Source organism: Monodon monoceros, unplaced genomic scaffold (genome assembly GCF_005190385.1).
Source record: "Monodon monoceros isolate NGI ecotype Baffin Bay Population unplaced genomic scaffold, NGI_Narwhal_1 Super_Scaffold_2, whole genome shotgun sequence".
Classification (NCBI taxonomy): Eukaryota; Metazoa; Chordata; class Mammalia; order Artiodactyla; family Monodontidae; genus Monodon; species Monodon monoceros.
In genome coordinates this window covers 99,451,846-99,479,441 of record NW_021703776.1, presented here as the reverse complement: position 1 = coordinate 99,479,441, position 27,596 = coordinate 99,451,846, and the positions used below count along the sequence as shown (strand labels likewise).

General features: G+C 41.1%; 1 protein-coding gene across 6 annotated transcripts in view; it reads left to right on the top strand.

Annotated features, from left to right (window-relative positions):
- Positions 1-25,597, top strand: part of PRKAG2 (protein kinase AMP-activated non-catalytic subunit gamma 2) — a 282,508-nt gene extending 256,911 nt beyond the window's left edge. For all 6 annotated transcript variants that reach the window (XM_029233295.1, XM_029233294.1, XM_029233300.1 and 3 more), the window contains 8 exons: positions 7,030-7,075; positions 8,800-8,854; positions 9,993-10,119; positions 12,769-12,934; positions 13,249-13,286; positions 17,706-17,852; positions 20,673-20,766; positions 24,476-25,597. In XM_029233295.1, coding sequence (XP_029089128.1) covers positions 7,030-7,075; positions 8,800-8,854; positions 9,993-10,119; positions 12,769-12,934; positions 13,249-13,286; positions 17,706-17,852; positions 20,673-20,766; positions 24,476-24,507 — 705 coding nt within the window. In that variant the 3' untranslated portion in view covers positions 24,508-25,597. The remainder of the gene's footprint in view (positions 1-7,029; positions 7,076-8,799; positions 8,855-9,992; positions 10,120-12,768; positions 12,935-13,248; positions 13,287-17,705; positions 17,853-20,672; positions 20,767-24,475) is intronic.
- Positions 25,598-27,596: the final 1,999 nt, after the last annotated feature.

Sequence of the window (27,596 nt, the reverse complement as noted above, 5' to 3'; positions counted from 1 at the left end):
TGTGCTTATTTATTGCCTGGATGGTCTATACATTCCATTAAATTTCTGCTCTTTAACGGCATTATGGGCATGCCGTAGTGTTGAGATCTGCCTGGACCCGTGAATGAAGGAGGCCCCTCGCACCCTTCCAGACCGGGGGTGGCTGTGCCCAGTGAAGCCCACGGTGGAGGTGAGAACAACACAGGCCTGACTCCCGGGCCTTATGCAGTTACCCCTGAAATTTTATAAAAGAAATACACGGACTGTGTGCTTCTAAAGTAAAAATTAAAATTGGAGAAATTCAGTTTTGACATTTTTCTGCCACTTAAGAAAAGACTGCTACTGGCTAATTTTAGTGGCAGATCCCTGGTTCCTGGTCCAACTGTTGTATAAGAGCATAGTTTGAAAACTACATATGGCCTTTATCTAACACTGATTTTTGTGATTCTACCAGCTTGTTTGGTGTTTGGTTTTGGTTTTTGTTGTTGTTTTTGAGTTGGTTTTGTTTTGTTGTTTTTGTTTTTGTTTTTTTTGGCAAGGTTGGGGAAGGACAGAATTGTATACTTTCTTTATCTAGTACTGTTTTGGGTATCTAATAGGTAAAAGGCAATCCAGTTAATACTGTTTTTACATGTAATGGTCAGTATTGCCCAATAATTAAATTCCTACACTAAATGGAAAAATAAGCTTCTGCTTAAGACATACTCTTAGAAGGAAGTTTTACCAAAGACTTCATAAGTATTCCATATTTATTTCACATGACATACCTGATTTCTTTTTTTTTTTTTTCTGCGGTACGCGGGCCTCTCACTGCTGTGGCCTCTCCCGTTGCGGAGCACAGGCTCTGGACACGCAGGCTCAGCGGCCATGGCTCACGGGCCCAGCCGCTCCGCGGCATGTGGGATCTTCCTGGACCGGGGCACGAACCCGTGTCCCCTGCATCGGCAGGCGGACTCTCAACCGCTGCGCCACCAGGGAAGCCCCATACCTGATTTCTTAAATACTGCCAAATGCAGCTGAATATTGGTTTTCCTTATAATGGTCATATCTCTGCTTTTGGGCTGGCAGAATCAGCACAAATATGATTAATAAGTGGCTACATTTTAATAAAATGCAGCTAAACCCCGTATAATAGATCTCAGCAGTAGTTAATTAAATCAGAATTTCTAAAGAGCAGTTATATCTAAATATATAGTCCAAAGTTTTTCTTAATACTTGAGGATACATTTTGTTTCCTCTATATTACACCTCATTTTCTAATTATAAACAGAAAAGTGCTATTGTGAAAGCTATGGCTTATTTCATTTTTAAGAATTTATCACTACTATATAAAAACACAATTGATTTTTATATATTAACCTTTCATCTTGTAAGATTCACTTATTCTAGTAGTCTTTTTGTACATTTGTTAGGATTTTTCTGTGTACGTAATGATGTTATCTGCAGATACAGTCAGTTGTACCCACCCCATTTATTGAAAAGACTTTCTTTCTGTCATAGAATTGTTTTACTGCCTTAAATGTGGGTCTGTTGCTGGGCTCTGTTCTGTCCTGTTGTTCTACTTGTCTGTCTCTATGCCAATAGAATAGTCTCTTGATAACTATTAAAAAAAAAAAAATGCCTGCTGATGTTATTGGGAGGCAGTCCGTAGAGCAGTTTGGGAAGGAGTTGGCATCTTAACAATACCGAGTTTTGCAATCTGTGGACACGCGATATTTCCTTTTCTTGCTTTATTTCATTGGCTAAGACCTCCAGTAGAGCATTGACATCAAGAAAGCGGACCTCCTTCCCTTGTGTCCCATCTTAGAGGGAAAGCATTCAGTATTTCACTGTTACTTATGGTGTTAGCGGTAGTTTTTTCATAGATGCCCTTTATCATGTTGAGGACGTTTGTTCTTTTCCAGGTTGGCCAAGAGTGTTTCTCGTGAATGCATGTTGAATTGTGTCACACGCTTTGTCTGTAGCTATTGAGTTATCATATTCTTTTTCTCCATTCTCTTAGATACTGTTTCTTCAAGTATTTTTCTGTCCCCTCCCCCACTTTCTAGGATTCTAGTTACTCAACTGAGACTGCTGTTTTGTAGGGGTTTTCCCAGTATTGTTTCCTCTCAGTGCTTCATTTCAGATATATTTTATTTCTGTGTCTTCATTTCCACTGTTATTTTCTCCACAATACCTTACCTACTATATTTTTCCTTTCAGATAGTGTATTTTCTGTCCTAGAAGTTCCATTTGGTTCTTCTTTATATTTTCCATTTCTCTCCTTACTGTGTTCATGTTTTCCTTTAAATCCTTGAACATGTTATATATCAGTTGTTACATATCTGAGATATATGTGTGTGTGTGTGTGTATCAGATGCTCTTTCCTTCACCTCTGTTCTGGGTCTGATTCTAAAGGGTGGTTTTTCTCCTGTTATGGGTTACATTTTCCTGCTTCTTGCAAATGTAATAATTTCTAGCGGATGCTGGACATTGTTAATGTCATGTGGTTGAATATCTGTATTGTCTTCCTTTAAAGAGTTGGAGTTTGTCTGGACAGGCAGTTAAATTACTTGCAGGTCCTTTTTTAAAAACAGCTTTTATTGAGACACAGTTCATATATCCTATATTTCACCCATTTAGTGTATACAATTCAGTGGCTTTTAGTATATTCAGAGCTGTGCAGCCATCACTACAGTCAATTTCGGAACATTCTCATTACCCGAAAAAGAAGCTTCACACCTTTAGCTGTGACACGCCACCAGTCCACCATCACCGCCAGCCCTAGGCAACCACTAATCTACTTTGTCTCTGTAGATTTGCCTGTACTGGACAACTCATGTAAATGGAATCACACGATATGTGGTCCTCCGTGACCGGCTTCTTTCACGGAACATAGTGTTTTCAGGGCTCCTCCGTGTTGTAGCATATATCAGTACTTCATTTCTTTTTATTGCCAAATAATATTCCATTGTATGGCCATACCACATTTTACTTATTGATCAGTTGATGGACATTGAATGGTTTCCACTATTTGGCTGTTGTGAATGATGCTGCTATGAACAGTCATGTATGTACAGGAGCTTATGTGGATATACGTTTTCATTTCTCTCGGGTGTAGACCTGGAGTAGAATTTATGGGTCACATTGTAATCTGTGTGTAACTATTTGAGGAACTGCCGGACTTCTCCACAGCGGCTGCATCATTTTACATTCCCACCAGCAGTGTGTCAGGGTGCCAATTTCTCCACGTCCTCGCTGACCCTTGTTACTGTCTCTCTTTTTGACGATAGCCATTCTAGTGGATGTGAATTGGTACCTCATTGTTATTTCGGTTTGCGTGTCCCTGATGGCTAATGCTGTTGAGTATCTTTTCACGTGCTTATTTCGAGGCTGTTTTTAAGCTTTGTTGGGGTGTTAAGCGTTACTCTGGCTGGTTCAGTTCTACTGGTACTTCTGGGATCTCCATGGATTTCCCTGGTTGTTCAGCAAGGACTTTTCACTCTGCCTGGTGAGAAGGCAGATGCCTTCTCACCCCGTGCATGCCCGGCTTGGTGTTCAGTCGGGGCCTCCAGGCAGTGTCTGCGCAGCCTTCTTTTCTCTTTCTGGACAGCTCCACCTTGTTTGGTAGTCTGTCCTTCAGGTTCCATCCGGCTCAGTCGGCCCAGACTTTGATTTCTACCTCCTCAGCTCACTGAGACCTGCTCCACTTGGGGTCAGCTGCCTGCACCAGTCCACAGAGTGCCTCTCAAGAGGGACGTGGCGGTCACGGGGCTCAGCCCGCTTCCCTTCTCTCAGGGACGACGGCCCTGCCTCGCGTGTTGTCTGATGTCTGAAGATGGTTCCACGTATTTTTTCCCATTTTCTAGTTGTTTTCAGCGGGAGACTCGGGGTGGTCCCATCTCCTCCGTCAGGGCTGATAGAGCTCTGTTGATACTTGAACCACACCTTTCTCACTGTTTTGTTGTTGTCGTTGTGTGGTTGCTGACTGGGTTTCAGTATCATTTTTAACTTACCACAGTCTATTGAGAGTTAGTGTCGGAATTATATGAAAAATACAGTTCCATTTAATCCACCCCTATCGTTTTTGTTTTAAACAAAACGAAGGGTAAAAGGGAAAAGATTAGCTTTTTATATTTACCCACATAGGTACCATTCCTTGTTCTTCTCTGTGGATCTACAGAGTCACCGTCTGTTGTCGTTTCATCTGGAGAACTCCCACCAGCATTTTTGTGTGGTCCACATTGGTGATGAATTATCACAGTTTCTGTTTGTCTGACAATGTCATTATTTCGTCTTGATTTTTTTTTTATCTTGATTTTTGAAGGACAGTTTTGCTGTTTTATAGAGATTGAGTTAGCTGTTGTTTGGTTTTTGGGGTTTTTTTCTTTAACACGTTATGGATGTAATTTCATTGTCTTCTGGCCTCCCAGAGCTTCTGAAAAGAAGTCGGTAGAAATCCCCATCCTCGTCTCCTCTGTGTAAGGCACCGTTTCTTTCTGGCTCAGGGCTTTCTCTTTTTTTTTTTTTTTTTTTCCCGGTACACGGGCCTCTCACTGTTGTGGCCTCTCCCGTTGCGGAGCACAGGCTCCGGACACGCAGGCTCAGCGGCCATGGCTCACGGGCCCAGCCGCTCCGCGGCACGTGGGATCTTCCCGGACCGGGGCACGAACCCGTGTCCCCTGCATCGGCAGGCGGACTCTCAACCACTGCGCCACCAGGGAAGCCCTACCTTTTTTATTTTAATTATTAAATTCTGTGCTTGAGCGGTGGTTGCTTCTTCCCTGCCACCTACAGAGCCTGCCGTGGTGGCACTTCTTGTTTCTCCTCTCGTGCCCTGCCCACTCAGTTCTCTCTTTTCTTCCTCCTGACCCTTCTGCTCGTCTCCCTGCAGCTTCTCTTCTTTGGAAATCTGAGTCCACTTCCTCCACGTGCACGTTCTCCTTCAGGTCCTTGGTCCTTGCAGTTGAAATTCAGGTCTTTCAGAATCCTCCTGGAGAACCGCCTCAGTGATGGAGAGCCCTGTGCCATCTCCCTGGAGCAGAATTAGTCACTATTTCAGCGCCCCCATTAACTACCCACACAGCACTTTTCATACTGTATTCTGATTAGTTGCAGGGCAGTGTTTCTCAGCTGGGAGTGATGTTGCCTCCCAGGGGACATTTGACAACATCTAGAGACATTTTTTATCATAGCTGGGGGAAGGGTGGGGCAGTTCTACTGGCGTCTAGTGGGCAGAGGCCAGGGACGCTGCTAAATGTCCTGCAGTGCACAGGACGGCCCTACAACAGAAGCATCCAGCCTAAAATGTCGGTAGTGCCAAGGTCGAGAAAGGCTGTCATAGGGGGGTATCTGAGGTTCGTTCTTGTTAGGTAGTTCTTTGAGGTGGAGACTGTATCTTCCTCATGTTTGTACCTTACACACACACACACACACACACACACACACACCCCTTCCCACCCTGCCAGCGCCGAACACCCCCAGTTCCTAAGGGACCCCCGTGTTAGCTGAGTCATGGCCATGCTGGTGACCGTAGCTAAAGCTCCGAGGGGGGTGTGCAGGCAGAGCACGGGCATCACCTCAGAGCCGCCTAAGTGAGACGTAGACCAGGATTGTTCTGCTTTCAACTGTGAAAACCAGAGCCTCATCTTCCTCAGTTAGGCTTTCTCTCTGTCGTGGATGTTGTTCAGTCACCTGGCATCAAAATGGGGGAGGGGGGGCGCAGGTTCTTACTTAGTCATTCGTCTCTATTCCCCTGTTTTATTATTCTGTAAACCTTTTGGTTCTTCCTTTCAGTTGCCCCTACACTCCCACAGTCACCATTCGAGACCTAACTGTCCTGACACTCGGTTTTGCATCTGGCTCTGGTGCTGTCACGTCGTCCCACTGCTTAAACCCATCAGTGCTGGCCTGGCTTTCTCTCCCAGACACGGAGCCCACCTCGGGTCATTAGTCCCCAGACTCCTTGCTCCTGTCCCCCAGCACCGTCTCCTTTCTGTGTTTCGGGAACGTGAGGAAGTCCTTTTCCTCTCCAGGCCCTTACGAGTTTATCTTCTTTTATGTAAAGTCCATACATCATGCAGAGCCTGGCTGAAATCTACCTCCTGAAGTTTTCCTTGCCTGACCTCTGACCTCTGCTCACCCCTACTCTCCCTGCATCCCTGCACTAATAAGCCTTTTAGAGTATGCTCTGATATGTACGCCTTCTTGTTGGTGGTTTCTTGCCAGTTGTTGGTGGCATTTCAGTATAGGACTGTCTTAATGTTGCCAAGTGGACTTTAAGCTTCAAGAAGCTTCAGGAAGAGGCCAGGTTTTCCTACTGCAGGGCCCCCAGGAGTCCCAGTGCAACACTGCAGGAGGCAGAGTGACTTTCTTAAGCTGAGCTGCAGTGGAGGCTGCAGCAGGTGGGGAGGCCCTCCGCCTCAGGCTCACAGAACACATGGTCCTCACAAGCTGAATGTGGAGGGCCTTCTCTCCAGCTGTTTAGGAAGGGAAACAGATTCAGAGACCTTAAGTACTTTGACCAAAAGCGGCAGCCAAGATGCAGTGATGTGAGTGCTTGACGACTCCAGGTGACTAAGTGCTGTACCCGCTGCCCAGCCTCCAGGCTCTCCAGACTCAACGCCCTCTCTACCTTTGTGAAGACGCCCATGTGGTCCAGGCATAACCTGATCCAGCAACTTAATTAGCACGATTTAACCAACTGCCCTTTTAAAATCAGACATGCTAAAAATCTTATGTATCCTCAGAAAGAAGGAATGTGTGTATATGTGCGTGTGTGTGTGTGTGTGTGTGGGGGGTGTTCTAAAATTTAAGTGTATCAGAAATTTTCAAATTAAATTAATGAAAATATTGTTGGTTTATGTTTTAAATTTATAAAGCATTTGTCTTCAAAGAAAGGTAGAGCACTTTTTGTCTCTCATTTATATTTCTAATATTTCTGAATTATCTTGATTGTTTCCATCTGCTGAATTATGGGACTCAGCAGTAGTTATGAAATAGTAATTTCTTTTTTTTTCCCTTATGTTGTGTGTGTTAACATTTGTAAGTAAGAGTTTTTCTTATTTCTAGGTACAGATTTATGAATTAGAGGAACATAAGATTGAAACATGGAGGGGTAAGCACTGTTGAGTGTTAAAAACCTTTTAATATGAGGGAAAAAATGTTCTACATATGTATAAAATATTTTCATTTCACAGGTCCTCTGCTTAGTAACTGACTACATGAAGACATTGCTTTCTATGTTAATTCTGACCGTGTGCCATGTGCTACTCTAAATATTGCCCGTTCTGTTTAGTACACATGTATAGAGAACCTATAACAAGTCTTTAGACTAAGGCTGGGATACAGATGGGATATAGTAACTAGTGCCCGAGTCTCTGGCCCCCAGTGGAGCCACCATTCACCTCTAAGCATTACCTTCCAAATCTTTGCCTTTGTATGGAAAATGCACCAAAGGAATGCCTGAAATTAACAAAAGCAAGGATCTGTTCCTATTTAAATTCAGTCATTATTTCTTTACATTATGATTATTTCTTTACAAATTATGGAGACAGGTAGAACAAGTGAAACTTAAACTAGATGATTTGGATAAAATCACACGAAAATAACTTCAAGATTGCTTGCTTTCGTTTGCAGCACTGAAATTCACCCTTTATAATCACAATACCCTTTTCTGAAATGGAGCCATTTTTTAAATTGTAATTTCATGATTGTGAAATTGTTCAGTCTTAATGAGACCCGTCCTGCTGGGTTGGTACAGAGGGGGCAAAGGACCAATCAGTAAGAATATCCTCGATGGGAGCCTGTGATGGGGATCCCTGAGGAAGAAGCCTCTGTAGGGTGCTGGGGGAGAAGCCTGCATTAGAAACTGAGGGGCCAACTCATCTCAAGGAAGTTTTTCATTTAAACCTGAGGTTTAGCTTTGTGCTCCCGTTATCTGCTTGGTGTGACAAGCACCCCTGTGACTGGCTGCGAGATCTGAACATCCGTTAGGGTGCTCTAAAGAGAGCTGGGCCTCCTTTAATCCCATATGATTTAGAGGTTTCATTGAACGATGTATTTGATTGATGATAGCTTTATCAAGTCAGACCAAACGAAGTAAGTCAACATGGGATCCACATTTTAGCACTGCCTATTATGCAGTGAATATATATTTTTTAACACCAAGACAGATACTTTGTAATAAATTCTATTGTATAAGTAATGTCAGACCAAGGTTTAAGTGTATTTACATTTTGATATTACATGGTATTTGGTAGTAATGATAATAATAATAATGTCGAGATTTTCTTGAATGCCTTCTGTGTAGAAACCTCAGTAAAGCAAATTACAGTTTATCTTTACAAAGATAATGTCTGCATACTAGAAAGATCCCCAGATACAGTAAATCAAGCTTTGGTGTGGAAAATAGAACTTAAGAACATTTAAAGAACAAAGTTTGTTATAACTTTTACCTTTTAACTTGTGAAAATTAGTTTCAAAGGATTTCATAGTCTTCCTTTGTTGAGGGTGATAGCGACTTGGTAACATTCTAGTGACCTCTGCTGGTATTGCTCTTTTATCAGATTTCTTGACTTTTCTTCTGATTTTTACAACATCTATTGTAATACTGTTTTTAAATACTTAACTTTTCCACAAAGGCAACATCCTGAAACAGTTTGGAAGTTGTTTAATAATAGCCACAACTATAAGTAACACAATAGTGTTCAGTAAATTAATTCGATTTGGGTTTTTAATCCTTCTAATTATTACCTGTAAATTGAAGGGTATTTTAATTTATGTAATAATTACAAACAGCAAATATGTTACTAATTACATATTTTCTTTCTATAAATACAGAGCTTTATTTACAAGAAACATTTAAGCCTTTAGTGAATATATCTCCAGACGCAAGGTAAACTTGTCAAGTTTTTCTCCTTTGAAAACATTCCATTCATTCAGATTCATCTGTTTTGTCACCATGGGCAATAGATTTTTTTTTTTTTTAATCTAGATAGGGGCCAGCCTCCTTAATATTAAATTCAGTAAACTTAGAGACAGTAGAAATCACAGCCATTGTTGGTCCAAAGGACTGAGAATGAACTAGGAAGATGGTCATACTGAGCAGTTTGAAAGTCCAGATCACCTGCAGCAGAAACCCACTAGGGAGCTCATTAAAGCTGCAGATTTCTGGGCTCTTCTCCCAGTCAGTCTTTGGACGGTTTTGGTCCAGAGGTGGTCAGAGGATGGGGCTGCCCACAAGTGTTGACCCAAGCCTTCTGGGACAGCTCGGATACATTTTCAGAAATAAAAGCATTCTTTTTTTGTTTGTTTGTTTTTGCGGTACGCGGGCCTCCCACTGTTGCGGCCTCTCCCGTTGCGGAGCACAGGCTCCGGACGCGCAGGCTCAGCGGCCATGGCTCACGGGCCCAGCCGCTCTGCGGCATGTGGGATCTTCCCAGACCGGGGCACGAACCCGGGTCCCCTGCATCGGCAGGCGGACTCTCAACCACTGCACCACCAGGGAAGCCCTAAAAGCATTCTTAAAACTAGTGCACTAGTGAGAAAAAGTGGAATATTGATTTTTATTATTTTATTTCCAAGTCCTAAAAAACAGCTCCACCCAGCACACCTCCTTGTCGGCAGTCACAGGAGAAGCTGGAGCAGCCAGCAGTGGGCAGGCTGAGCACAGAAGCGGCCAGTGCAGGGGGCCCCGGCCACAGTGCCCTCTGTTGCCAGGGTCGTCCATTAGCTTCCCGAGGGGTTAGCTTCTGTCATTTCTCAAATAAAAGCATCAAACCTGCTATTAAAAAACTGCTCTCCTAGAGATTTTTGTAGTCCACACTTGGATTTGAGGCTTAATAACAGATTACGGAAAATCGAAACTTTTGCTGAGATCTCCAGTTTAAAACTTTTCTAGAACGCTGTTTTAGGTCAGTCAACCTTTTAATATTGTAATTTAAAGACACAAAGTACGTTTAAAGCAGGGGTGGTCCAAAGTTTTCTAATTCTTCTTTAAAGCCTCCTAACAACTGTAATGGCTTTTCCCGCAGCCTCTTCGATGCTGTACACTCGTTGATCAAAAATAAAATCCACAGATTGCCAGTTATTGACCCTATCAGTGGGAATGCACTTTATATACTTACCCACAAAAGAATCCTCAAGTTCCTCCAGCTTTTTGTAAGTAGTTTTTAGTGTTTCTAAAGACATAGCTGCATCTACTTTAATTTACTTCAAGTAAATTGGCTCCTGTTACCCTCATAGAAGAAATCGTTAGTTTTGAGGTCTCCGTTTCCTAAACTTCAGTTTCTCAACTCACTACTATTTGAACTGTACATTCTCAAAGTTGATTCCAGTTAAAAAGTAATCACCTTTCAGTGCAAATAAAAACACTTGGAATTCTCTATTTAAGTGAGAATATTTTATCGCCTAAAATGAGGAGAAGCAAAGCAGTTCGCGAGTCAGTCTGATTAAGGAACTGCTTACCCAAGATAGCTTGAGCCAGACTGCCTTATGATGCTTTCCTGGTGTCATGGTTGGGGACATGCTCAGAAGTCCTGGCCCCAGGATGGTCTTATTATTTACTGCAGCAGTGATAGAAAAGCCCAAAGCAAATAAAATTTTGACAACAGAATACCATGTTGGTCCAAATCAGGGCTATATTGTCTGTAGGTTTTCTCAATTGCATCGGAAATGAGATGGCTTCATAATCATCCAAAACTCAGAACCTCTTCGGTCGGCAGTATTAAAAAGAGGCTCAGAAGGGCCAGAGTGTTCACAGGAGGGCTTCAATTTTTTCCTTTTAATTACATGCACTGAAGTTGAGGTTATAAGTAATTGGTCAACTAGAACCAGTAAGGGGCCTCATTCATAGTTCAGAAGAGATCATATTCAGAATCATTTTTTAAAAAGAATTTAGTAGACATTAAAAATCTACGTCAAGTTAGCTTTCCTGTCTTCTCCACAGCTTCAAATTAGGAAATAAAGCAGCATTCTAGTGTGGCGTGAAGGAGCCCAGGCTGCTCCGACAGCACCGCAGAGGATTTAAGTGATGGGGAGAAATGCCTTGTCCATCAAACCAGCCCTATATTTTAATAGTCTGTGTAAATGTAACAGTCATCATGTTTAAATAAACACTAAGAAAGAATGTAGGAAGGAGAAGAGTGATTTACAAAAAAGCATGAAGTTTGGTAAAGAGGCAGTCTAGGGAAGAATTAAGGAGGCGGGGACATTGTTGGTCAGACTTCCTGTCTGCCATGGGCTGAACGCATGCAGTCGCCTTGGCACTGAGCTTTAACAGGACCCAGGGCCCAGGACCCAGGGCGGGGCTGTACCAGGCTCTTAGCCCACGTACCCCTTAGAGTCGCCATTTTAAAACAGTACTAATTATGAGAGGAGCTAAACACTGTTAAGCATTACGCTGTGTCAGGCACTTCACACGACAAATCCAGTCCTAGCCACCACCCTCTCAGGTAGGTATTTTTATTCATCTGATTTGGAAGCGATAACATTCAGCAAGGTTGCGTAGCTTTGCCACGGTTGCCGGTGGTGGTGGTGGAGCAGCCCTCCCTCTAACAGCTCCGTCCGTCCGTGTCCAGAGGCGGCTTAGATCCTCGGGCTCAGGGCGCCTGGCTCACAGGGCCGACGGCACCCGGAGGCCCTTAGCATTTCCGTGGCCGCGCTGCCGACGGGGAGGCACAGCCTGAGACAGGCCTTTGGCATCTTCTCCTCTACAACAAGTAGAGGAGGTGGCCTCTGCCAGTACTGCCTTATATTTGGGCCAATATGGTAATTAGAATCATGCTGTTAGAATATTCAGCTAGGGATTTTCAGATAAAAATGAAGAATTTTAAATAAACTCCAGAACCTGATTTTTACTGCCTTGAGATCATGTTCCGAGAAAAAGTAGCGTTGCCCTTAGAGACGTTTGACAGTCAGCCTAAGTGTGCAGATGGAACAGGGGTTTATCCTGCATCGAGATGGGCTAGATGACCTAATAGGTCTTTCTTTTTTTCTCTCTAAATTTCTAGGATTCTCATGATTTGAATATTGATGAACTCTTTGACTTGAACATTTTGTTTCTTCTAATTGTTCATCTTTTCCTGATAATTATAAGGTACACCAGGAGGATGGAAGCAACTGTACCCTTTATAAAAGGTGGATTTTTGAAACCATAGACCTAATTTTGTTTTAGTCAAACATGATCCTAGACTTCTCTCTTCTGACTTCTCCCTCCTCCTTTAAAACAGCCCGTGAAAAGTTAACTTTTAAATGTTCTTTTAATTCTGTTCAGTTGGCTTGTTCTTGTTCCTAGTAGACAAAAATTGGAGTCCTCCAATGGAGAATTCAGGATGTAGAGGTGGGATGGTGTGGGAACTAGCTTAGCAGCTCAGACAGCCACCATCAGACGCTTTGGGTTTGGAAATGTGTGGGTTCTTAATAAACATTACCTAATGATGACAGCAGGACAATGAATTTAACATGAATAATTTAAGAAGATTCTCAGTGGCTGATGGGTCTTAATTTCCAAATAGACCTGTTGTTCCCTCCTGTCCGGTTTTCCAGTGGGTGAAGAGAAGGAGAAAATGTTACAATGTTAGTGCTTTGCAGTATTTTTACTATGTAGTTAAACATAAGCATAAACATATAAGCTGGTTTGAACAAAAGACACAGTTCTTGTATGTAACATTTTCATGTTAATTCAGATATCCGGGTGGATTGTTAGAAAAGACTAATTTGTTGCACATAGTTTTTCATCGAATGTGGACATGTGAACACTGAAAAGGTCTGCTCTGGCTCTAGAGCATCTGTGCCCGTCTTCCTGTCTAGATGTCTGATATGCCAAAGCCTGCTTTCATGAAGCAGAACCTGGGTGCACTCGGAATCGGGACCTACCACAACATCGCCTTCATACACCCAGACACTCCCATCATTAAAGCCTTGAACGTCTTCGTGGAAAGACGAGTGTCAGCCTTGCCTGTTGTGGACGAGTCAGGTCTGTGTGCTGGGCCGTACCAGTTGAACAGAAACAACGGTTTATCTCCTTAGGGTAAAACTATTGTTAAATGACCTGGCATATCAGATAAGTGGGGAAATGAAAACTTAGACCAAGGAGTACTCAGGAGAATAAGAATTTTATACTGGCTTATTTTCACATTTTTCATTAAGATATGATTTCATGTCCCTTTTAAAATAGTCGTTTATTTTGTTTAGCAATATTTAATTCTTAGTAAATATCTAGTTAAGATTGATATTAAATGCTGTTTTTTGTTTCTAAGACATTATTCTAACATACATTTTTATTTTTAGGAAAAGTTGTAGATATTTATTCCAAATTTGATGTAATTGTAAGTATTTTTAATTTTGTTAAACCTGTCATCTAGAATGCATTTAAAGCATATTCATTAGTCTGTTTTTTGTGACTTTTCCTATTTTAATAATTCCTAGCTTCTTTGAGGATGAGGACCTTATCAGAGAATTCCATAGACTCCCCAACAGTAACTGTACTTTTAATATTCATTGGTTTAGCAGTGAATAACATATTAGTAGCATTTTATTTTCTTAACGTTTTATTTTATGTTGGAATATAGCCGATTAACAATGTTGTGACAGCTTCAGATGCACAGCAAAGGCTCGGCCATACATATACATGTATCCGTTCTCCCCCAGACTCCCCTCCCATCCAGGCTGCCGCAGAACATTGAGCAGAGTTCCCTCTGCTATACAGTAGGTCCTTGTTGGTTATCCTTTTCAAATATAACAGTGTGTACTTGTCAATCCCCAAATCCCTAACTATTCCCTTCCCTCCATCTTGCCCCTGCCCCGTAACCATAAGTTCATTCTCTAAGTCTGTGACTCCGTTTCTGTTTTGAAAATACATTCATTTGTATCATTTCTTTTTAGATTCCCCATATAAGCGATATCATCCGATATTTCTCATTCTCTGTCTGACTTACTTCACTCAGCATGACAATCTCTAGGTCCATCCATGTTGCTGCAATGGCATTATTCCATTCTTTTTTATGGCTGAGAAATATTCCATTGTATGTATATACCACGTCTTCTTTATCCATTCCTCTGTCGATGGACATTTAGGTTGCTTCCATGTCTTGGCTATTGTAAACAGTGCTGCAGTGAACATTGGGGTGCATGTATCCTTTTGGACCATGTTTTTCTCCGGATATATGCCCAGGAGTGGGATTGCAGGGTTGTATGGTAGCACTATTTTTAGTTTTTTAAGGACCCTCCATACTGTTCTCCATAGTGGCTGCACCAATTTACATTCCCACCAACAGTGTAGGAGGGTTCCCTTCTCTCCACACCCTCTCCAGCATTTACTGTTTGTGGATTTTTTGATGATGGCCATTCTGACTGGTGTGAGGTGATACCTCACTGTAGTTTTGATTTGTATTTCTCTGATCATTAGCGACGGTGACCATCTTTTCATGTGCCTCTTTGCCATCTGTATGTCTTCCTTGGAAAAATGTCTATTTGGGTCTTATGCCCCTTTTTTTTTTTTTGCGGTACGCGGGCCTCTCACTGTTGTGGCCTCTCCTGTTGCGGAGCACAGGCTCCGGACGCGCAGGCTCAGCGGCCATGGCTCATGGGCCCAGCCGCTCCGTGGCATGTGGCGTCTTCCCGGACCGGGGCACAAACCCGTGTCCCCTGCATCGGCAGGTAGACTCTCAACCACTGCGTCACCAGGGAAGCCCCTTATGCCCATTTTTTGATTGGGTTGTTTGTTTTGATATTAAGCCACACGAGCTGTTTGTAAATTTTGGAGACTAAATCCCTTGTCAGTCTCATCATTTGAAAATATTTTCTTCCAATCTGTGGGTTGTCTTTTCGTTTTATGGTTTCCTTTGCTGTGCAAAAGCTTGAGTTTAATTAGGTCCCATTTATTTATTTTTGTTTTTATTTCCATTATTCTGGGAGACAGATGGGAAAAGATATTGCTGCGATTTATGTCAGAGAGTGTTCTGCCTATGTTTTCCTCTGAGAGTTTTATAGTGTCTGGTCTCACATTTATGTTTTTAATCCATTTTGAGCTTATTTTTGTGTATGGTGTTAAAGAATGATCTAATTTCATTTTTTTACATGTAGCTATCCAGTTTTCCCAGTACCATTTGTTGGAGAGACTGCCTTTCCACCACTGTATAGTCTTGCCTCCTTTGTTGTAGGTTAATTAACCATAGGTGCGTGGGTTCATTTCTGGGCTTTCTATCCTGTTCCATTGATCTACAGTTCTGTTTTTGTGCCACTACCATACTGTTTTGATGACCACAGCTTTGTAGTATAGTCTGAAGTCAGGGAGCCTGATTTCTCCCGCTCCATTTTTCTTTCTCAAGATTGCTTTGGCTATTTGGGGTCTTTTGTGTCTCCATACAAATTTTAAGATTTTTTTTTGTTCCAGTTCTGTGAAAAATTCCATTGGTAATTTGATAGGGATTGCACTGAATCTGTAGACTGCCTTGGGTAGTATAGTCATTTTGACAGTATTTATTCCATTCCAAGAACATGGTATATCTTTCCATCTGTGTCTTCTCCAGTTTATTTCATTGGCATCTTATAGTTTTTGGAGTACAGGTCTTTTGTCTCCTTAGGTAGGTTTATTCCTAGGCATTTTATTCTTTTTGATGCAGTGGTAAATGGGATTGTTTCTTGAATTTCTCTTTCTGATCTTTCATTGTTAGTGTGTAGAAATGCAGCAGGTGTCTGTGTATTAATTTTGTAGCCTGCAACTTTACCAAATTCATTGATGAGCTCTATAGTTTTCTGGTAGCGTCTTTAGAATTTTCTGTGTATACTCTCATGTCATCTGCAAACAGTGATTTGGATTCCTTTTATTTCTTCTTCTTCTCTGCCGTAGCTAGGACTTCCAAAACTGTGTTGAATAAAAGTGGTGAGAGTGGGCATCCTTGTCTTGTTCCTGATCTTAGAGGAAATGCTTTCAGCTTTTCACCCTTGAGTATGATGCTAGCTGTAGGTTTGTCATATATGGCCTTTACTATGTTGAGGTAGGTTCCCTCTGTGCCCACTTTCTGGAGAGTTTTTATCATAAATCGGTGTTAAATTTTGTCAAAAGCTTTTTCTGCTTGATGATCATAGGTTTTTATTCTTCAATTTGTTGATATGGTGTATCACACTGATTGATTTGTGGATTCTGAGAAATCCTTGATCATGGTGTATGATCCTTTTGATGTATTGTTGGATTCAAATTGCTAGTATTTTGTTGAGGAGTTTTGCTTCTATGTTCATCAGTGATACTGGCCGGTAATTTTCTTTTTTAGTGGTATCTTTGTCTGGTTTTGGTATTAGGGTGATGGTGGCCTCATAGAATGAGTTAGGGAGTTTTCCTTCCTCTGCAATTTTCTGGAACAGTTTCCGAAGGATAGGTGTTAGCTGTTTTCTAAATGTCTGATAGAATTCACCTGTGAAGCCATCAGGTCCTGGCCTTTTGTTTGTGGTTTTTTAATTACAGTTTCAATTTCAGTGCTTGTGATTGGTCTGTTCATATTTTCTGACTCTTCCTGGTTCAGTCCTGGGAGACTGTACCTTTCCATATTAGTAGCATTTTATAATTCTTTGTCTTTTCAGTACGTGAGTCACTTATCCGTTACTACAGCATGTGTATGTGTTAAATAGTCATGTTTCTATACCAGAGACATTGATTCATTCTGCCAACAGGCATGTGCTTAGTGCGCAGGTGGATTCCTGGTCACCCACATCCCACTACTTGCTAATTGGGAACAACTGTTCTGAAGAGGACAGCAAATGTATTTAATAACATTATGTAAAGTTCTGTTTTTTATTCCCTGGTTTAAATTTACTAGATTGATTTTGGTCCTACATCCTTCCACTCGATACTTTTCCCCCATTCATTTAAATTCATTTCCTTAGAGTTTTACATTATTTCTAAGAAAGGGAACTGAAACTTTGATAGCCCCAAACCTGCATACCGTTTTTTTGCCTTAATATCGACCATAGCATTAAGTATTCTTTTGTAGCTGTCTCAGACCCTTTTGTTTCATCTTATTCTATTTAACATAACAGACACCAAAAAAATAGGCTTATTGGAATTTGGTTGGGTGGGACCCTGTAAGGTTAATCAGAACCTTGAGCAGCCACTCCGATCTACAGGGCTTCCTCCGTGATCACCCCCGCAAAGTCTTTCTAGCAAAAGCCTTGTTCCCTAGCCCTGGGGACTTCTCACCCTTTGCAGGTGTTACTCCACCTCTCGAAACACTGTTCATTCAGGGAACATAGGGTGAAAGTGGGGGGATAAATTAGGAGTTTAGGACTAACAGATACAAACTACTGTATATAAAATAAACAACAAGGCCCTACTGTATAGCACAGGGAACTATATTCAATATCTTATAGTAACCTATAATGAAAAAATATACATATAAATAAGTCACTTTGCTGTACACCAGCAACTAACACTACATTGTAAATCAACTATACTTCAATTAAAAAAAAAAAGAACCCTATAGGGTAAGGATAGGGGAATCTTCTGTAGGACATACAGTCAGAATTCAACCGTTTTAAACGGTTGCTTCATAATAAAGGTACACCTTATAAGCTTTAAATGATTATTGATAAGATGATGAAATAACAGTACTGATGGCATGTCATAAGCTGGTACAGTGGTACTAAGTTATGATAAACATTAATGTTTTTAAACAACAAGCTGCTTTGAACTAACTTTGGTCATTAAATGTGAATTGAAATGAAGGATATAACTCACTGTTACTTTATTATAGAACCTTGCTGCTGAAAAAACATACAACAACCTAGACATCACAGTGACCCAGGCCCTGCAGCACCGGTCACAGTATTTCGAAGGCGTAGTGAAGTGCAGTAAGCTGGAAGTACTGGAGACCATCGTGGACAGAATAGTGAGAGCCGAGGTAAAGTGGCTGCATCCGGGTCCCTCCCCACCTCCCCGTCTGCCATGAGCACCTAACTAGGAAACAGTGCCGCAGGAATTCTGAGTCACAGGACCAGCCCGTGAGGCAGCCTTCCAGTCCAGTCCTGTGACACAGTCTCCCTGCTCCAGAACCTAGCACATGTCTTGGCACATAGTAGGTCATCTGTGAATGTTCACTGAATTGAATTTAATTTATAAGTCCTGACATCATAGCTGAATCAAATAAAGATACTTTCATCGTTTTAAAACATACTTGAGAAAACAGAAGTCCCAAGAGCTTTAAGTTTCATTAGAGTATTGATGAATTTAAAGCTAAAAATGTGTAATTATGTGGTCTTAACAAGTAAGTCAATAAAATGTATTCTGATCTTTTTTTTTTTTTAAGTTAAACACCCTGCTCCGTCCTCAGCAGAGCTGACTCCCCAAGCTTCAGCTGCCATGGCTTTTACCCTGTTTCACTAGTCTCAACACGAAGTCTTTTTCTACTTGAATTTAACATCCATTACTAGTTTTCCAGAGGGTTCTAATTGACTTAGGAATACATCTAAGGTTTTTATTGTTCTCTTGTATATACCTTTTGAAGATCATAAGCAGAAATAGGTAAGACATTCCTCCCTAATTTTAAGGACAATGGACCACATCCATCTGATGGAATCCTTTATAACAATTAAAAATCATGTTAAAGGAGAATACTGTTGATATGGAAAAACAATATATTGCTAAGAGAAAGGCCAGTTACTATATATAGTGTGATGCTTCGTGTTAAAATATGTGCACGTGCATAGAAAAGAGACTAGAAAGACTCGCACCTCAGTATTAACACGGCTGTTTCTGTGGAGAACGCCAGCACGCCTTCGTGTTCCCAAGACCCCTGTTTGAGCGCGTGCTACTGTCAGGTAGGAGAAGAAGTGATTGGCTTGTCCTGGAAGTCCATCTGGTGAGCAGCACAAACTTTAATATGAAAATAGGTCATTGAGGGAAATACAGGTGTAATTAAAGTTTTCTCAAGTTACCCACCTTGACTTTTTTCGTCATTAATTTTTTTCACCATATGACTCCTTGTTGGGGGACAAACCAGTTTTTAGCTTCAACATGTGTGTGTGTGTATATATATATATATATATACACACACATACACATATATATACACATATACAGACATACATACACATATATATACACACCCACATACACATATATACACACACACACATATACACACATACACATACACACACATATACACATGCACACATACATACACATATACACCATACATACACATATACACACACATATATGCGCGCGCACACATATATGCGCACACACGCATATATACACACATATACACATACGCACACATGCATATATACACATATATACACACATACACATATATACACACACACACACACATATACATACGCACATATTTTATATATATATAGTATTTTTTTGGCTGCACTGAGCAGCTTGTGGGATCTTAGTTCCTCAACCAGGGACTGAACCCAGGCCCTCGGCAGTGAAAGCACAGAATCCTAACCAGTGGACCGCCAGGGAATTCCCAGCTTCAACATATTTTGTTAGGAGAAGGGTATACGGTATCAGCGATGATTTGGTTTATTTATATGACAAATACCACACTAGCTTTTAGAAAAGAAACATTCGTAAGTTTAGACTCAGCAACAGATGATAATATTTTTGGTGGTCATTTCTGTCTGGCAGAACTAATTCTAAGTGAAATGGTTTCCCCTTGACCTTTAGTAGTTCAAAAGATAGTTATTTATCATTATTAAATGTTAACAACAAAATGTGTCTAGTATAGAATATACAGCATTCTCTGGCCCTAGATGTAAATCAACTTATGATTAAAGTTAATAGATAATTGTGTTATATCACAGGGTTATTGAAGAACATAACTTTTTCTAGAGAAGCTTTTAAAAGAAATTTATGTTGATTAGCATGAGAAAGATGACAAAGTGATTTTTTTCTCTTTTAACCTAAAAGAAGCTATGATGTCAAAAGCATCACCGGCACAGTATCATTAGAGACAAACTATAAAAATGATTTCCCCGCTCCTCCCATCTCCCTCCTGTGCCACCCATTCTGTACCAGCGGGTTCTAACTGTTCAGTGTGGAGAAGAGGATCTCCAGGGTAACCGACTGGCATGTGGTTGCCTCAAGCCTAAATTCTAAAGCTTTTAAATCAGAGAAGCGTGATGCTCTCTCCCTCCTTTCCTGTTTTAAGGACACTTTGCTATAGTAATACCTCAGAACATTGTCCACTCACTTATAAAAGACTTTCAAGTAGAAAACAAGATGTGAATGTAATTTATTTCACTTGATTATAGTTGATCATTCTCTGACTGTTATTCGCAGTGACCTTTTATTTAGTTTCACTGCTTATTTGGACTTCTCTCCCAGGTAAAAACAGTTATCTGATAGTTAACAGAAACCGAGATACAACTTTTAAAAATTAAAAACCGTTTTAGAGATTAGAGCCACATGAAGCAGCTACTGTGATACTTCATGTTTTGAGTTTATCTTTCATATATTAATATTTTGAAAATAGAAAACTCAGCAGGACATATCTGGCTAATTTTTCTTAAAAGTAGTCAAGCAAATCAGCATTGCATTTTAACAGAGCCAAGACCATTGCATGGCTTTGTGCACTGTTACTTTCTCTCATTTGTGGGATCTGTTCATTGTATAGCACATGAAAGACTTTTTTTCTAACGTCCATTTTAAACCTTTACTTATTTCAACTTTCACACGTGGCCTCCTTTCCTCTTGTTTGCAGGTCCATCGGCTGGTGGTAGTAAACGAAACAGACAGTATCGTGGGTATTATTTCCCTGTCGGATATTCTGCAAGCCCTGATACTCACCCCTGCAGGTATAAATGCCAGTGTCTGACCTTTACTGTAAGTGCGCAGGGAGCCGGGGCAGGGGCGGGGATGCGGGGCAGCAAGCCCTCCCTCGCCCACCTGCCAGCCTCACCTTTCTGTGCAGTACTTTGTAAACCATTTTCATTTTCTTTGTGGTTTTGAAAAGCTTATAGAAAGTATTCTGACTTAAGAGCATCCTGTCGACACCCAGAAGTGCTTAAGTAATCGAGAATTCATTGCCATGATCGTCACAACCTTGCCCATTAAAAAGTGAAGATCTCCTCAGTTTTGCTTTACGTTTAGGGCTACTAACTGGAAATCAGGAGGGAAATTCTTTGGGACCTAAGTATTGAAACCATCTACCCTTCAAAAAGAAAAAAAAAGCTTACTAGTAGTGGGTATATAAAAGTTTGACCTACGCAAACTTTTTTCCATTAATAGCGTATGGAAATTACGTTAACTGCCAAACATCGGTGACTAAACTCATTTTCTGCCAGATTAACTCTAAGCAAACCCTCAGGTCACAGTCAGGGAGCCCGTGAGGCAGGGGGAGGGAGGGGCCTTGGGTGTTTCTCCTGTGTCACACAGGTTAATTGTTTAATGGCTGAAGGGGTCCTAAAACCACCAGCCCTCCACTTCCCCTCCCCACCCACACGAAGTACAGACAACCCAGCCTCAGGCCTCACAGAACAAGGCCAAGACAGGAGACTAAACCATGTGCCCTTTGAACTCTTAGAAGTTAAACATTAAAATGTGCCTTTACTAGGGTATTGATTTTTCTTTAGTTCAGAAATCAATCACACTGGCTAAGACTAGTTTTTACAGTTGGCCTATAGCCTGGAGATACCCACCCGAAAAGGAATCCCCGTCACCAGCGAGAAACAGATCACACTGATTAAGTGAGAAGGGCAGGGGCGTGATTCCGGGGGGCGGTGACTCCCAGCAGGCTGTAGAGGAGCAGCAGCTGGACATTGTTAGAAACGCACAGGTGGGGCCCAGCCCATGTCTGCTGAGTCAGAAACTCTAGACACGGGGCTTGTTGCAGTCATTTTCAAATGTCAGATACGTGAGAACCTGAAACTCATGGTAACCTCTTTTTAATCATTACATAAGTTTTAGTACAGCATTCGAGTTCAACATGTGTGCACACTACAGAGTGATCACCCGCCAAGACCAGTGCACACTACAGAGTGATCACGCCCCAAGACCAGCTATCATCCACCACCACACAGCTGAGCCTCTCACCCACTGCAGCCACCCCCACCCCCTTTCCTTCTAGGTAACCACTGTTGTGTTCTCCATGTTCTTCTGTTGTCTTTGTTCATCAGTTTTGGCTTGGGTCTTTTTAGATTCCACATATGAATGAAACCATATGGTATTTATCTTTCTCTGTCTTGATTTATTTCACTTAGAAATAAGTGAAAGATCCATCCATGTTCTCAAAAATGGCAGGATTTCATTTTTGTTTTTTTTATGGCTCATGATAATCTCTGTAGTCATGAGAAAAGGACTAAAAGATGTGAGACTGTTCACAGCATTACTTGTAATAACCTCAAACTGGAAATAACCCAAATATCTTTGAGCAGAAGAACGGACAGACTGCATTCTGTCCATTAGTGGAATGCATTGATGGTGAACACACATAGCTGTATCGGACGGTGGTTGAACCCCACAGACGAAACAGAGCAAGGAAGCAGGACCAATGCAAAGAGTGTGATTGCATTTATATACAGTTGACCCTTGAACACCATGGGTCCACTTATACGTGAATTTTTTTCAATAGTAGATACTGCAGTGCTACACGGTCCATGGTTGGTTGAATCCCAGACACCGAACTGCGGATATGGAGGGGAATCGTGGATACAAAGGATAAGTTGTGTGTAGCGCCCCAGTGTTGTTCAAGGGTCAGCTGTGCAGCTCCTCTGTGCATGTTAGGAAAAGGACTCATCTCCAGGCAGGCTCATCCCCACAGGGACGTAACTTGGCACCTTCAGAAAAAGACGCCCCTTTTCTAGTCAGCTGGCCCTGGGCCAAGGCACACAGCTTGCCAGGCTGAGTCAGGCCAAATGTCAACTCGCTTCTGTCCCCGTGGCCAAGATTCTTTGTGATTACCAATTCAGAGTAAGCAATTCTTTATCCTCTCTATGTCTTGGTGTCACAAACCATAAGAATGAGAATGTTCGCCTGGATGAGTTTAAATTTCCATCCAAATTTGATATTTCAAAAATTCTAAATTATTAATGCAAGTCAGCATTAATGAAAATGCAAGGAGGAAACCTGTTCCACGGCTGGATTTGGAATGTTTGTTACCACAGAAATAAATATTGTAAAGACAGGGATAGTCGAATTAGAATTCTTTGTAGCACGGTGTGTATAACGCTGTTCATTTAGGAAAATCCCCTGTATTCCTAATAACCGGATTACCGGTGAACACCGGGAGCGGCGCTGTCTTGGAAGAGAGGGAGCGCCTCCATCAGATCAGACGCTAGCATACTCGGGTGACCGTGTGGTGCGAGCATCAGACTAGAGGTCCAGCCTGGGCAGCCCAACCCCGCTGTCCCCTCGGAGCTGTGTGAGTGTGGGCCAGCTTGCTGCTCGCCTGTGCAGCCTCCGTCCCTCCCTTCAGCTATAGGATGAGCAGCCTGACACAGGCCTAGTGGCCCTCCAGAGATACTCTGATTGAAACCACAGCCGTGTGTGAACGCTGTGCGCCTTCAGACCCCATACCCGGGACAAGCCCCATACCTGGACAAGCCCTGCTGAGTGGATGTTTATGGAATAATCAGTAAGAGATGCTTTTTAAAAGAATCCACTGTTATGTGAATAAAAGGTACCGGTGGTTATTCTTTTCACCAGATAATGGACACAATTCCCCATTAAGGATACTGATTTGATATAATAACATCTTCTCTTTTTTAAAAAGTTTTTAGCAGTTTCACTGTCCAGCCTAATTCAGACTATCCAGACAAACCTAAGTATCCACATGTGCAGCTCGTGAGTAAACAGCCTGATGGCAGCAGCTACAATTTTAGCCCCTTATTTTTATAGAGTGTTGATCTCTTTCAAAGCTGAGTGTCTTCTAGTGTCTGATGAGAAAATACAGAATCTGTTGTAATGAAAAAAATGGCAGCTCCCCCTCCCAACCCATTTCAAAATATCCTGGCGAGGTGAGAGTAGGTTTTATGTGCAGTTACTGTAAGCATGTTTAATGCTTTTACGTTTTTATAAGTATGTACAACAGAAATACTTGGCACCTTCGCTAAAACTTAAATACATATTTCTTTTAAAAACTTTTAGCAGCAGAACCCTCTTCTTTTCCAAATTAAACCTTGCATATTTAGAATTATGATATGCAGGGAATTCCCTGATGGTCCAGTGGTTAGGACTTCGCGCTTTCACTGCTGTGGCCCAAGTTCAGTCTCTGGTCCGGGAACTAAGATCCCTCAAGCCTTGTGGCATGGCCAGAAGGAAAAAAAAAAAAAAAAAAAAAAGTGCTAGAATTACGATACGCAAAATGGATTAAAAGCGTGCTGCACTGATGGCAGGTGGGGATGGGGAGCCTGGAGCTCACCTGCTCATTCCCCACGTCTCCTAAGGCTCTGCAGGTGCGGGTAGGTGCCACCAGGCAGAGAACCACCACTGCGCTCATATAGGACATGCACGGCTGCAACGTATTTTTATATGTCTTTGAAACTTTCCTTTCCCATCTCCTAATAGGTGCCAAGCAGAAGGAGACAGAAACCGAATGACAACCGTGAGTGGAGGAGCCCCTGCAGGAGAACTTGAACAAAGATGCTGGGTCACGCTTTGCCTCATGAACACTGACCGCGATAGAACAGAGTCCGATGGCTGAGAATGTGTATCAGGGTTTAGTGATGGGTGTTTTTTCCAGTGATGTTGAAACTAAGCATAAAAAAGAAAGATTTTGTGTTTGAAGATGCGAGCTTGCATTAAAAGACTCTTCAGACCGTTGTCTGAAAGATTTCAGATGCTGTATGTCATTAAAGTGCACTGTGTCCTGAATTTCTATTATTTTTCATTTTAAAGAATTCACTGGTATCTAACAGGTAATATGACATAAGGCGAGTGTGTGGCATATTGAGATCTAGTGCCTTATGTCAGAACAGCGATATGTCATCACTACTGCCCATCGCAGCTGGAGCGTCCTTGTGAACTGACACTGCTGGAGTGTGAACGTCTGAACCTTTACCAAATCAGTTTGTTTTCATTAGATTTGTTGAATAGCTGTAATTTGAATATAAATAATTACTTTATAAAACTTTAATGATGGTTTTATGTGTTAGTGTTCTGTTCTGAACTACAGTGCAAACAAGGCTGATTTACAACAGCTTTATTTATTTTTACTTTCATGCAATTTTTTACACATCTTTCGGTGGGTAAACTTCACCGTACCCATTAATAAACCATTGGTTGCTATTTTAAAAGGGCGAAATTCTCATTAAGTTTGATCTGGAAAGGATATGACTTCTCTAATAGCCACTGTTAGGTTTTAAAAGCTGAAGTTTCTAACAGCATTTGTGGGAACCTCTCTGTGGGGCTGCAAACAAAGTGCCGGGAAGATGTCTATTTTTTCTTGTGTTTTGACATGAAAATCATGACGTTTGTGTGATTGCTGATGCGATTGTTTTGTAAATTTTACTGTGGCATATACAGTATTGTCATATGGTGAGGAGAAACACAATGTTTCCTAATGTAAGTGCTCTGAAAATGTCGACACTCTATATATATATACATATATATATGTGTGTGTGTGTGTGTGTGTGTGTGTGTGTGTGTGTGTATATATATATATGAGTATAGTTTGGTTTTTTTGTTTTGGGGGGTTTTTTTGCAGATTGAAAAATTAAAATAAATCTTACTATCTGCCATCTTGTTACAGAAGTTCTTTAAAATACTTTGTATTTCAGCACATTTCTTTTTTTAACATCTTTGAGTATAACTGCTTTACAATGGTGTGTTAGTTTCTGCTTTATAACGAAGTGAATCAGCTATAGGTATACATATATACCCATTTCTCCTTCCTCTTGCGTCTCCCTCCCACCCTCCCTATCCCACCCCTCTAGGTGGTCACAAAGCACCAAGCTGATCTCCCTGTCAGCACATATTAATTAAAATTCTACATGCAGTTTCCCACTTAGATATTTCTCCCCAAATAAAGGAGAACATGAATTCTCATATTCTTTTTTTACATCAACAGAAAAAAACCTTAATGATTTGATTCATAGACTTTCTCCATTATTAAATAGAACATATTTAATTAAAAATTGCCATGCAGATTTTCTTGTGCTAGGTGTCAATTTTTTCATCTCCTAGCAGGCCAAATATGAGAGAAGGAGGTTTCTGTCTATGTTTTCCCCATAGAAATAGTAGTGGTTGTGACTTAGGCTAATGGTAATACTTAGAGAACAATGAAATATCAGAAAGTTTTTAAAAACCCCTTTTAAAACTCTGTCCAAAAAAAAACCCCACAAATACCTAGGAATGAACCTGACCAAGGAGGTGAAAGACATATGCTGAGAACTATAAAACACTGATAAAGGAAATTGAAGATTATTCAAAGAAATGGAAATACATCCCATGCCCTTAGACTGGAAGAATATTATTAAAATGGCCTTACTACCCAAAGCAATCTACAGATTTAATGCAATCTCTATCAAATTACCATGACATTGTTTTACAGAACTAGAATAATCCTAAAATTTATATGGAACCACAAAAGACCCAGAATTGCCAAAGCAATACTAAGGAAAAAGAACAAAGCTGGAGGCATAACCCTCCCAGACTCCAGACAATACTACAAAGCTACAGTAATCAAAAGAGCATCGTATTGGCACAGACATATGGATCAATGGAACAGAATAGAGAGCCCAGAATTAAACCCACACACCTACGGCCAGTTAACCTTCAACAAAGGAGGCAAAAACACATAACGTAGAAAAGAAAGACTCTTCAGCAAGTGGTGTTGGGAAAGCTGGACAGCTGCATGTAAATCAATGAAGTTAGAACACTCCCTCACACCATACTCAAAAATAAACTCAAAAATGGCTTAAAGACTTAAATATAAGACATGACACCATAAAATTCCTAGAAGAGAACATAGGCAAAACATTCTCTGACATTAATTGTAACGATGTTTTCTTAGGTCAGTCTTCCAAGGCAAAAGAAATAAAAGCAAAAATAAATGGGACCTAATCAAACTTACAAGCTTTTGCACAGCAAAGGAAACCATAAACAAAAATGAAAACCTATGAAATGGGAGAAAATATTTACAAACAATGTGGTCAACAAAAGCTTAATTTCCAAAATATACAAACAGCTCATACAGCTCAATATCAAAAAAACAACCCAATCAAAAAATGGGCAGAAGACCTAAACAGACATTTCTCCAAAGAAGATATACAGATGGCCAACAGATGCATGAAAAGATGCTCAACATCGCTAATGATTAGAGAAATGCAAATCAAAACTACAATGAGGTATCACCTCACACCAGTCAGAATGGCCATCATCAAAAAATCTACAAATAATAAATGCTGGAGAGGGTGTGGAGAAAAGGGAACCCTCCTACACAGTTGGTGGGAATGTAAATTGGTGCAGCCACTATGGAGAACAGTATGGAGGGTCCTTAAATAAAAACAGGGTTGCCATATAATCGTGCAATCCCACTCCTGGTCATATATCCAAAAAGACAAAAACTAATCCGAAAAGATACACGCACCCCAATGTTCATAGCAGCACTATTTATAATAGCCAAGATATGGAAGTAAGTGTCCATCAACAGATGAATATACAAAGAAGATGTGGTACATATATACAA